The sequence below is a fragment of the Amblyomma americanum genome, chromosome 1 (assembly GCF_052857255.1).
Source record: "Amblyomma americanum isolate KBUSLIRL-KWMA chromosome 1, ASM5285725v1, whole genome shotgun sequence".
In the NCBI taxonomy this organism is placed as follows: domain Eukaryota; kingdom Metazoa; phylum Arthropoda; class Arachnida; order Ixodida; family Ixodidae; genus Amblyomma; species Amblyomma americanum.
Window position 1 is genome coordinate 313,552,614 of NC_135497.1, and position 12,857 is coordinate 313,565,470.

At 42.3% G+C, this 12,857-nt stretch overlaps 1 protein-coding gene across 2 annotated transcripts in view; it reads right to left on the reverse strand.

Moving 5' to 3' along the window:
- Window positions 1–12,857, reverse strand: part of LOC144115361 (inhibitor of nuclear factor kappa-B kinase subunit alpha-like) — a 55,549-nt gene that overhangs the window by 33,055 nt on the left and 9,637 nt on the right. For both annotated transcript variants that reach the window (XM_077649719.1, XM_077649720.1), the window contains 5 exons: window positions 11,124–11,248; window positions 8,427–8,534; window positions 7,432–7,552; window positions 5,359–5,553; window positions 1,924–2,150 (listed from right to left, as the gene is read on the reverse strand). In XM_077649719.1, the coding sequence (XP_077505845.1) occupies window positions 1,924–2,150; window positions 5,359–5,553; window positions 7,432–7,552; window positions 8,427–8,534; window positions 11,124–11,248 (776 nt within the window). The remainder of the gene's footprint in view (window positions 1–1,923; window positions 2,151–5,358; window positions 5,554–7,431; window positions 7,553–8,426; window positions 8,535–11,123; window positions 11,249–12,857) is intronic.

The window sequence follows — 12,857 nt, forward strand, 5'->3', positions numbered from 1 at the left end:
ACAATAGAATACCATCCATAAACTTTCACTCTACCAGCACCCAGTTCTATTCAACCTGTGCAAAGTCTGGGAACATTCTGCAGACTTCCACTGATGGCATATTACTCTTCATACACCCTCACTTCCCCATGAAGACTAAGCAAATAATGTACAAATCCTTACAGTGAAAATATACTGCACTCCCGTTAATTAAAACTTGCTTAATTAAAACATATGGCACATTTGAATTTATACTTTGGTCCCATCAACAACAAGTGTATTAAAAAATAAAAAGCCTTCTGTTAATTTGATCTCAATATTGAAATAAATTTTCAGTCCCCTTCGAATTTGAATTATTGAGAGTGAACCACATGAAAATGAAAAATATGACACTGAAAAACCAGAAGAGAAACTGTATGTGGTACCCATGGACAAAAGACTTGTGTTATCCTTAGCGTGTTAGCTCTTATTATCAGTTCTGACCCCCACCCTTACACTGATTACAACAGCATTGACAAGTTTTTGCAGACTGCATTATCTCTGAAAATTAATTCCCCATGTTCACACATATAATGCTTGCTATCCTGCTCAGTGGTCAGGGCGCTCGGCTACTCAGCCGGAGTCCTGGCCGCAGCGGCTCGTTGTGATGGAGGTGAAATGCAAAAGGTGCCCGTGTGCTACGCGATGTCAGTGCACATTAAAGAACCCCAGTTGGTCTAAATTAATCCGGAGCCCTCCTCTATAGCGTCCCTCATAGCCCATATGTCACTTGGGGATGTTAAACCCCATAATTTACAATTTTTTTCTGTTTTAAAAGTGTATATTATTTTTAAGAGGCTCCAAGCTCAGAAGTCATGAAGACGAAAAATTGAAGTTGACCTTGTGGCACAAAGAAATTGCAGGCTTCTGGGTGGCTGGTGGCAGGTGCCAGAGATGAAGTACCCCCTAAAAATCTGTGGGTCAGAGACTTTTGATATTTGGGTTCATGCATGCCCTGACATAAAGCTTTGTTCTCTCAAAAAAGCAAATAGAACCGAAAGTGCATGTGGTCCTTATGAATAAGACCCTGAGCTCAGGACTGCAATGATGCCATCTGGGTCAAATTTCAAGGTCACTGCTTACCAGGTAAAAACAGACAGCAAGTATGTCATGTAGTGGATGGTCTGTTATGCTTATGTTTCCGTTTTTGAACTTGTATGTGTCCTTTTTTTGTAAGTTACTTGTGCAAATCTGTTCAGTTTTCTGTGCTGTATGAATTTTTGTGGTTTTGGGGGGTTTAACGTCCCAAAGTGACTCAGGCTATGAGGGACGCCATAGTGGAGGGCTCCGGAAATTTCGACCACCTGGGGTTCTTAACGTGCACTGAGATCACACAGTACGCGGGCCTCTAAAATTTCGCCTCCATCGAAATTCGACTGCTGCGACCGGGGTCAAACCCGCGTCTTTCGTGTCAGCAGCCGAGTGCCATAACTACTGAGCCACCACGGCGGCAGTGCAGCATGAATTGCCTAGGTTACTGTTCTCTTGGCAGAGCTGCTTTGAGTAATCTGATCATCACCTGTTAAATCTGATGCATGTAATGCCCACCTGCTAAGGTCTCAACCAGAGACTGGCAGTAATACAAATAAATAAATAAAAAAAAGATAGCAAAGAACAACTATGAAAAAAAAAAAAAAAGTTGAGCCACAGACATTAATTTGTGTGGTTTAGCAACAAAATGGCCCTTACATAGGGGCAGCCATAAGTGTCTCTTCCTGGCATAACTAGGCAGCGCTCATATGAACAAAACCTCGTGATCACAGTGCACTTCCTCCCCTCCCTGTGCCATCTCCATTGCACTGCATCTCCCTCACACAACCATTGTCGTCTATAGCAAGACACACCATCCCACCCTCTCTCTCGTGCCTAGGAGAAAACACACAAAAAGAAGACAGAAATGCTCACTGAAAACTGTGGAAGGCACGTGGAACATTCTGGAATGTACGCATTGACTGACGCATGGTGTGGACAGCCAGAGCCCACTCCCGCCTGACCTCTTGGCTTTTCAAGTAGATACGGTTGTCTGACAGACGAGTAGTGCAACCATGAAGCTGTTCCAGCCATGCTGACTGCTGCTCCTTGCCAGAGTCATCCGAGGTGTCTATGAGGTAGAGCATCACGTCTGCAGATTCCTGCATGCCAGAAGTCCGACCGAAAAGGCATGGGGCTTAAGGTGAATAAATCAAGCCTTAAGGTGAGTAAATGTTAGGGTTTCAAGCAGAAAGTGTTTTGCACTCGGCTGTTGAATAAACCTGTATGATGGCTTATTTCCCTGCTTTGTTAGGACTGCATGAAATTTGAAGCATCCAAGGCACATTCGCTTTTCAGGTTGCCAGCACAATTAACACTGTCATCATTCTTAGCCTGTTTCTTTCTTGGGCTTCTGACAACTTCCCTCTCATACTGGAAAGATAATGTGCTGGGGAAACCAAGCTTAAGCACTGCCTTGACTGGCAAGATTAGACAGCAGCCTCTAAAAACATTACTACGGTACTGTAAAAGTACTGAGTCACTACTCCTGTTTTAAATGTGCTGATCTGACAGCAAGTACATGTTTGTTCATCCTTGGTTCAAATGGCCAGCATATATAATTCAAGATGAACTGCAAACCAAAGAATAAGATTCTTCTATATAGCTTTCCTTTGTAGCCATATGGCTGTGCTCGGATGGATGCTAACGAGTAATTACTCTCTCATTACAAATCTACTCCACATTGGGGGTTCCTCAAAAACACTGGATTATCGATATAGACAGGAGGCACCAGAAACAAAGAAGTGACATTAATAAACTCAAGACCACAGCGGTGGCCTAGTGGTATGAGCGGCCGCATCACATGCGGGAGGTGCGGGGTTCGATCCCCAGTGCCACCGGGTGCCCACCGGTGATACAATGAGTACAAGCTTTCCTCTGGTCTGGTGCTCGGCTTATTTAGGGTGGGAAATGGGTCTCTGACCCCACCTTGAGTAGAAGAAAATACCTCGTGCCATGGTGCTCTTTGGCCACAGATGCCCTGGCGCCATAAAAACCCACCACCACCATCATCAAGAATAAACTCAAGGCCATGCGCACCTTGTGCTTTATACTTTGTGAGTGCAGCATAGGTATCACATAGCTTGAAAAGATTGATAAAATGCATTTTGTTCAAAATTTCAGTCCCCAATGGCTATAGTTGTCGCTTCATATGACTAAAATAAGCTGGTCAACACAGGTTCCAGCACTCAGCTAGAGAGTGCGTGCTTGGGGTGTAAATTTTGGCCCCATAATGGTGCTCATCCAGCAGGGTTGGTGCGATGACCTTCCATTCCTTTGGTTTAGGATAAGAAACGATGCTCAGCCAGTGCGTCACTTATCTGCATACAGATAAGCCAGCGCTGCCTACCTTGGAGTGGAGGCATTAGTGAAGCATAACTAGAAAAGCAGCCAACACTGTGAGGCATGGTAGCTTCTTGACTCATCATTAAGCACTGCTGCTCACACCAGATCCAGGGAAGAGAAAGCCGCCACACATATAAGGGGGAAGAGGGCCATACAAAAACATTTTTTAATAACAAAGTCACATTAACGAAATCTAGAGGGAACAAGTATTTTTTTTTTGTGACGATTCCAAATAATGCTCTATAATTTTATGTAAAACAGGTCCTTGCACAATTATGTAATATATTATTTAATTTTCTGCCAGAAGCATTTAAAAAAATTTTGCTGCTGGGAACTCTGTAAAATGCATGTCATTGGTTTCTCTTGCCATCAAGGTATAGAATAAGGCTAAAATTATCATCTTACCTATCACACAAGTTAGCTACAGGGTTCAGAAGTTGCGACTTCAAAAATGGGAAGAAAATTTTGTATTCCTGTTCTGAAGAAACAACTTCAAACAAACAGCTCAACTTCTACGATAGGTACAATGATAATTCTAGCCTTATTTCATACCTTGATGGCAAGAGAAACCAATGACATGCACATTACAGAGCTTCCAGTAGCAAAATTTCTTGACAGCTGTCGGCAAAAAGCTAAACAATATATTACATAAGTGTGCAAGGACTTGTTTTACTTAAAATTAAATGACATTTCGAATTAGAATGCAAAAATATATGTTCCTTGAAGATTTGATAGTTGTGACTAAAACAAAAGTAAACGTTTGTTTTAAAGACCCTCTTCCCCCATAAGCTGTCAAATGAGCATCCCATGACCACGAACTAATAGTGCCAAGTGTGATTTTGGCAGCACGATGCTGGACTTCTAGGTGGTAAAGTGATGCAACTCAGGTGGTGCTAACACATTCTGGAAACTTTTGTCTCCAGTAGTACACATTAGTTATATACAAGGCAAATTCTATGAGCTTTTCCATTTCAGTGCAAGAGGTATTCTAAAACAACAATGTTCCCAGGCTGTCAATGTAGCTTAAAACAACTTCACAGTAGCCTCGCAGCTTTGTAGGTTGATGATTTGCTTAGAAATTTACACAGAAGTGGATGTTCAAAGAGTGCCTGCCCTAGTTGGTGCTGGAAGAACCTGGTGTGATTTTTGTAATCAATTTTTTTCTCACTGTAACAACACTCAATGAATAGATGTTAAAAAATTACATACAAACTACAGACAGCATGAAGGTAAGCTATATTAGAGCTAGATTTCCTTTCATACCTGAAAACTGAGACAAGTAAGGAAGTCTATCCGGAGGTGAGTACACCACTGTGCATTAGCATTATTTAATGTGTGTGTGCTTAGAATGTGGTAGATATCTGCCTCATTTGTGGCAAAAAATGTATAGGGAAGACCACAGAATGCATTAATAAAAAGCTTTACGAACTTAAATGAATCATGAAAGTGACCATCTCTGCAAATCTACGTATCCATTGGAAAGAATACGAGATGTACATTATACATAAGGCTATGTTGTGTGCGTTGTAAGACACACCAGCAGGACCAATCTTAGAAGCAGAATTTAATGTTGCCATCACTGCCAATGGAATAGTTTTAGACTGTAAATACTTAAACAAAGACAGTTAGCAAAAATCACAGTCATCAGTCAGTAAACTCCTCAGTGCTTTGTACTCTTCCATAGATTATGCTACGTTGAATCATCCAACAGTACGTTTCTGACTTAATTCAGAGATGAAGCATTTCATGCACCTGAGTTCACTTAGAAATAAATTAGCATCTTTCTTTTTTCTTTTTTAGGCTGTTTCAGGGCACAGACAGTATATGATGATTAAATCCAATGTCCTCATTCAACACAGGAATCTCTTTAGCAAAAGAGTTAAAAAATGTACTGTATGTGTATGCTCAAGCACTAGCCCAACACTTTCATCTCTGGCAGTGGTGAGGAGACGAGATTTCACCTACCTGTAACCGTGCACAGTGATCTTTTATATACTGGATGTCTGCAACTTTTCCGCTTTCAGTGAGCAGCAACTGGTCGGTAGTGTGCACGCCAGTGGCACGTTCAAGGGTTTGTGACAAGAAGTCCGTGGTCGAGGTGTCACTTTCGAATGAAGCTGACACAACTAACATATTTGTAATGCAGAAGATGTGTACTGTCTGAAAAAGGGCAATAACTGCAAGTTCACGAGCAACTTTAAAAGACTAGCTTCTTTGCGCTAAGTATATATTAAGACACGGCACATTTAAAGTAAAGAAAAAACCATTATTTCTTTTTATTCAGCTCCTAAACTAGCTTTGGGTCATAAAACAGAATAAAAATATAATGAAATAAGACAATGACAAAAAATCTGATAGCACCGACTATATAAAATACTTTATCGCTGTATAAATTCTGTAAAGACCAAAATCATGTTTATAACACGGGGCGTTCACAGTCAGTGGAGGTGGCCACGGGTATCGTCTCCACCATTGTCTGCTACGGAGCTCGGTAAGCTTATTATGCTCTTTGACGACCGTCTTCCATGCAGCGCCAGCTAAGATGTCTAGATTAAATGAAAGTACCTGTGAACAAATGTAATGCACACAGCGGCATGCCAGACTACATGAGAAGCTTAAGCGATTCGGAGAAACCCTAAGCTGACTGAGTGCCTAGACCCCGAGGCAGGTATGTTCAACAAATAAAGTTTATTCTCTCTCTCGGCATGGTTTAAAAAAAATTCCAGCTCTGAAATGACAAATACTTTTTCATACCCTTTTTAAAAGTACTTGACAGTAGTTAACGAATGGCCACCTTCATAGGTGCACTGCAATATGAGAAGAAAACTTTAGAAAGTTTTGCTTACATCTATATCTATGTGCCGTGCTCCTACCCGGTGCCCCAACAACTCTGGCATGCACATATTGTAGCGTTTTAAAAATAAATTGGCTTTGAAACGAAGTTCTACACCTGAATATTCTGCTTTGAGATGTACTTGGCCGTTGTTAATGAAGGAATGACCTCATAGGTCATTCTCTCTAAGTAGTTTTCTGAACTGAGGAAAACTACTTAGAAAGTTTTTGTTTACATGCATTCCTATGGGCCATACCCCAGCTGTTACCTCCTAATCTAAAGTGCCTTTCTTAAGCTGGAACTCTCCTTTATTTCATTAATTTTCGAAGAACTTGTGGATGGGCTGACAACATTAGACTGAAAACTGAGACAACCCCAATTACTACACACGCACTAAAACCTCTCTGCTGCTTTGATAATGGTGGGAATATTTTCACTTCTTATGTATGCAGGGTGAAGCCAATGGCCATATTAAGCTTCAAAACAATGCTGCTCCCTGCTGACATCTAGGACTAGATGAACTGACATTTGAGGCCATAAAATGCGTTTCTGAGTGGCAACACAGTGGGCTAGTGGTACTGCAAATGCTTGCTGCAACAGTGCAACAGGACCTTTCCTTACTGTTCAGCTGGAAGTAGCATGCATTTCAGCATGCATAAAAATGTCTACCTTTTTGCGAAGCACTCATTTGCACCACACATGGAACATTTCCTTTTTTCATGCCTCCTTCCAACTCCCCAGCTAATGCTGTTCTTGCTATGCATTTATTTCCAGCATTATGTGGTCATAATGCTCTCATTCTCTGCATTAAATTAGGAAACAGTTCTATGCTCTTGGGGTTTTTAGAATGTGTACTTCTGATTCCAACTGCCTTTGAATTTGCTGTTTTGTACACATTCATTAAAGTAAAGAAAAAATCTCCTTTATCTTGGCTTCTGCCACTGCTTCAAAACTAGAATAACTGAAGGACCAAATCCAAGTGCCTACACAACATACAATAAGTACAAAAAATTCTAATGCTCCTTGAAAGCAAGATATAGCTATCTTCTTGAAATGAGGCTTTAATAGAATAGTATTATACAGCATAGCATTTGTATGTTAAACTGAAGACCAAGAAGCCACATGTAGCATGACACTAAACACTCTTCCCATGAGTGCCTAAACACAACCAGGCAAAAAAATAGAGACAGAGAGAGGAAACACACCGGTCGTGCAAGCAGCCTTTCAAGAATTTCGAATATTGTTAAACCACCACGGCGACTCCTTTTTTCTGGCTGTGACTCAAGTAAAACTTGAAGCCACTCTTCAAGATCCTCTTTGAAAACACTGTGCCGAGAAGAAAACAAAATGCAAGAGTGAACACCAAGACAACAGTAATTTAGCAGAAACTGTAATGCTTTCAAGAAGTAATGCTTTTCCATGACTTGATCTGAGCACCACAGTACTGACATACTGCCCACTGCCTCGGAAAGCAGGTCCACTGGTGGAGACAAAAACTATGTAATTTTGCTTGTGTTCTACGCTGAATGGGTCTTCAGCAGCAGCTGTAAACTGCAAACAGCTATTGCTCAACTGAAGAACTAGAAGGTTTTTTAGCATCCCATTAATGCAGAACATAGCGAAGATTTTGCCCATGTTTAAATATGCACTACTCACACTTACAAATAGCAAAGAAAAATTCAATAAACATGGCAACTAACAATTACAATTCAAGCAAATGATGACGGCTGCTTCAGTTTCTTTGAAAACATCATCAGAAAGCTTTGAAACAAAGGTCTCAACCACTTTAGGGACCCCATGTGCAGAACCCAAAGTTCATGATGCCAAGTAAAACAATGAAAGTGTAAGCCACTTGCATTTTTACGAGCACTCATGCATTGTGTTTAGGTTCAGAGAAAAATGAAGGCTGCAAGAGGTTTAACTTTTTCGAACTTTACCTTAAACAAAATCTTCAGTGATTTCTTGACAGAAAATCATGTGGAACAATAATGATGTCTGTTCTACGGAACACATGGGGACAACAAAAATCCTTCAACAGCTGTAATTGCAATAAGCTTACTGCAGTGCTTCAACAAGCTCCTGCCACTACTACAGATGACTGGCTACAAAAAACCCTAAAGTACTGTTATTTGTTCAGCGTTATCTATATTTTCACAGCACCTAGAGCACCCTTGTCTGTTACTCAATGAAACTTACTCACCTCGTTAAGCAAGTTTCTGCAGGCAGAGTCCTCCAGTAGACTCGCTCTCCAGTGAGTGCTATGTCTCCCCGTATATCACCACTCTTCTTATTGTGTACCAGAGGAATCCTGAGGAGAATTAAAGGGGCCACGACAGTCTATTGTCACACATACCATGCTTATTGAATTTAATTCCCAGCACGCTCAATTGCAATTCCCCGAAGTTTCTGTTGATTCTGTGTAGTAGATACCTTTAAAACGATTTTTTTTTTTTGCGAACTTCTTGCTGGTCTGGCAACCTCTGATCGTTGACGTCACTAGGGCATACCCACCCCTCATCTGATGCACGCTGTTGGCTGCATTGAAGTGCTTGCATGCACACCATGGGCGGCAATCGCTCGAAGTTTTTTTTTTTTTAGCTTGGCAAAAATGCATTTTCCGTGTTTCCTTTCCTGAAGCCTTCACCTCACTACATGAGCGTGGTGAACATGGGGAAAGCAGACTTGCTCGTGATGGCAGTTTTCTGATTGTTGAGGAAACAAATCGATGGACCCCTGCTTTATTACTTAAACTTAGAAGCATGTTATTTGTACCTTACGAGTGTGGTTTCTTTTGAGCAGTCAAGTGTTCCCATGTGTGAAAAGCGGCACACGCCATGCATGCCTTCGCCGATGTGCGCCGTGAACGGCGCGGTGTTTTGTTGCTGGCTACCAAGTTCTTGTCCGCTATTCGCCGGCTTGATAATTAAACTCAAATTATCACAAGGTGGCAAAGTAAGCTTGCGGCACAAAAGGAGCAAAGGAAAGGGCCGAATGCGATGGCTTTCCCGCTGCATGTATGTGCGTATAAGTCGAATATACGTTCCTTTCGGCCCACAGAACCCTTGCAGGAACCAAAACGCTGGAAGAACCCAACGTGACTCGAATGTTTCACTGCCTACACTGACGAATAGTCACCAACGTTGAAATGAGCGCTTCAATAGTACACCATTTAGCATTTCCTGTGCATGCACAAAGTCCCACAAGAAAGCGACAATTATGACAAGTGTAGCCCCGCACTGAGGTTGTTAGCTGTGCACAAACAGTACAGGTAGTCTGCTTGGCATAAAACACAAGGTGGGCTCCCCTTATCTTAAATATTATCTACTCTTGCTCATAAATTGTAGTTTTACTCGTTTACACACTACAATAGCACAGCAATAAGCGCCAATGATGCCATCGCCTGCTTGGGAAACGCTTTGCGTAGGATTGGTGTTTCCCACTAATTTTATCTGCTTCCTCCGAAGTCACCAATACTTAATTTTAAATTGCTTTACCAAAAATACGTTTGGACACCACTTGCATTAATCAAAACAGCCAAATTTATTGTCCACTGTCAACACCGACGATTGCTGCCAGCTGCCTTCAGCCCATGCTCTGCAGACCGGGTCACATCGGCACTTCTCCCTTATTGTACGTAAGTCCTGCATTGTAGGCAGTCGTCGCTTTGAGGTCATTGTAGCTAAAACTATGCTAGACGGCTATTTGCATGTGTTAAAACGTGAATTCGCTCTCTGCAACTGCTGAAATTGCACACACGAATCCTTCAGACCCATAAGGTCTCGTTATTAATGGGGCCGGCGGTCCACCGTTGGCCGAAACTCAACAATCTGGAAATTCACCACCCCTTAATATTAAAGTGTGAGGATATAAAATGCAGCCACTCATTTCACTCGTATCACTTTTTTCAATGCATATAAGGTACACACAAGCCAAGGTGATGGCGGCGAGCGACAAGTGGCACCATCGTGCGGTGTTTTTTGCCTATGTCGCTTGCCTCACCGCTCGGTTCTATGCGCAGGCGCCGAGTGAAAGAACATCTTTGCTGATGCACGCACGTCACGCATGTCACCGTGGCTAGCATGAGGTCCAATAGGTTTTAAAATTTTGAAGTTTATAGAATGTCATCCCAATTAGCCCCCCCGCCCCTCTCCTGGTACCCACTAAGCTCACTCTTTACACTACGATACGCAGTCATTGGTCGTGCTGGCATCGTCGTTAGTCTAGTGTGATAGACAGGTGTGTCAGTGACGGCACCTGCATACTGACCAGCCCACTAACCACCAACTGGCGGTCTAGTGTGACTGGACCCTACCTATACCGCAAAAAAAAAAAAAAACTATGTTACTGTAATCGCTTTTGCGGCACCAGTCACTCACATATGAGGAATGACTACTGCTTTGATCGCCCACGGAAGTACAGGGGACAAGAGACCTCACTGCACGTATTGCAGCAACGATAGCAGGCGACGTTGCTCCTTGCATGCCCTTGTGACGCCACGAGAGCGCTCAATATGGTGGTCACAGTCAGTGGGAGGAGTTTCCCAGTCTGAATTTTGGTCGCACTTTTTGGAATATACAGAGCGTCCAGGGCACTCAAATTTCAAATTTTGAAAATTGAACCATAGGCTCTTGTATTAGTTACTGAAGTACAAAACTGCAATATGAAGAAGGACCATGTCATGGACCCTTTAACACTGGTAGGCATGTAAACTAGTCACTCAGACATGCAGCAATACCCTGTTGGATACCTAAAAACAGTAGAAACACCAGCCAAACAATATATACTGTGACAGTGTGGAATGTGACATGCACGCATGCCCACTCACACACACACACTTTCACCCACGAACCCACTCCCTTACACTCCCAAATCTGCAAGTGGCAACCTCTGCACCTACCATTGTGCAGGTGAGGCAGTAGGAGAAAATGGGCGCTGTCCTGTGATGACCTCATAGGCAAGAATTCCCAGGCTCCAGAGGTCCACAGCCCTAGTGTATGGTTTCTTCTCAAAGAGCTCAGGTGCCTGGTAAAATGGAGCAAGTTTGCCAGCACACACTCTGCTAAAGAGGAAGTTCCACTGTCACTTAGGCTCAAGTTTCTAGGCTATGCAGGGGCACCTGCTTCCTGATGCAGGCAAACTGCAGTAATGCCAACCCGCTGAGAGTAAATATCAGTGAACTCGAGGAATCGCCACAATACCAATCTTTTTAAAAATACAGTGAAGCACTGCCAAATTAAATCCTGCTGACTGTCTTTAAGATTGCTCGTCATTAAGACTGCTTGGTTAATCCCAGTTAGGTTAGACCTCACCTCAGTCCATGTTTTACGAGGCACCCCAGAAACATTACCCAAAACACTACTGACACTGAGCCCTTTTGAATGTGACAGGCTGCAAATTTTGTTGCTACTAGTTTTGGCTTGCACAAGTGAAAGACAATGAATCTAAGAACCAATGGTAATAATAATAAGTGCACTATTCAACACTAAAAAATTATGTTGCTACACCCATGAATTAGAAGTCTTTTCTTACCACACCTATAACATAAATGTTTTTGATGGATGCAGGCGCTTGCACAGTTCACAAGTAGGTGAAAAGTCTTGCAAGGCCAGGTCTGTTCTGCAGTTAGAGATCACACACACTAGCTCTTAAAATACTCTTAGAAGTGCGAAAAGAATCACATTTTCCGAAACAATCTTAATGTGAATTCTATAAAAGCCAAGGTTCTTCCAAAATAAAAAGTCCCCTGATCAAGTGCTGTCAGTTCTGTTGCACACAAACCATTAACACAACATTGTCTTTTTTTTTTGCCACAGATCATCGCGGCTGAAGAAAAACCAAGGGTATAGAGAAGGGAAGATAAAAATCTGAACTCTGAAATCTGAAGATGAAATCTGAAGTCTGAACTAGGCTACTACCAGTATCAGCCAGGAGACACTAGTGCTACCAGTAAAGACATTATGATCAATGCTAGAGTCATGTGTGCAGGGAGCCTTTACACAGGATACCCATCATACCATATTTACTCATGTATAGGTCAATCTGTTTTATTAAACAATGCGCTCTCCAAACATAATGAACGACCAATATGCAAATCCCAGCCTGTGCAAAAAAACAAAGGCATGAACATTGAAAAGGAATGGAGAATGACGTCAAAAGATGCTACTGCGCAAAGACCTGCATTTTCACCTTAAGTCCTCACAGACTGCTGCAGTTGCTAACATTGTTACAGCAGAGATATTTCACATGCCCCTCTTTTTTCAAGACAGCCCTGCAAAAAATTCTCACATAAGGACAAAACAAAGATAATAGAGCCCCACCGCGCCATCACAGAGTTCGCCGCACAGTTCAGAAGCCCCGTTGTAAAGACACAACCTCTCCTAGTTGCTCCGCTATGCAGCAAGTCATGCCTCCCGACCATGAGGTCATAGAAATAACTCAGCAGCATTTAAGCCAGCTGTCATTATGTCATATTATGTATGAGGAGCTAAAAAACTTAGTGACAGCACGCGACTTCAGTGCAGTCGAAAATTAGTGCATCATATACTGGGGAAGGCAGCAGCAGTGCCTCTGCGATGATCAGTTTCTCATGGCACCACTGCAGCTCCAGCATATAGTTCACTGTGCCAGCTGC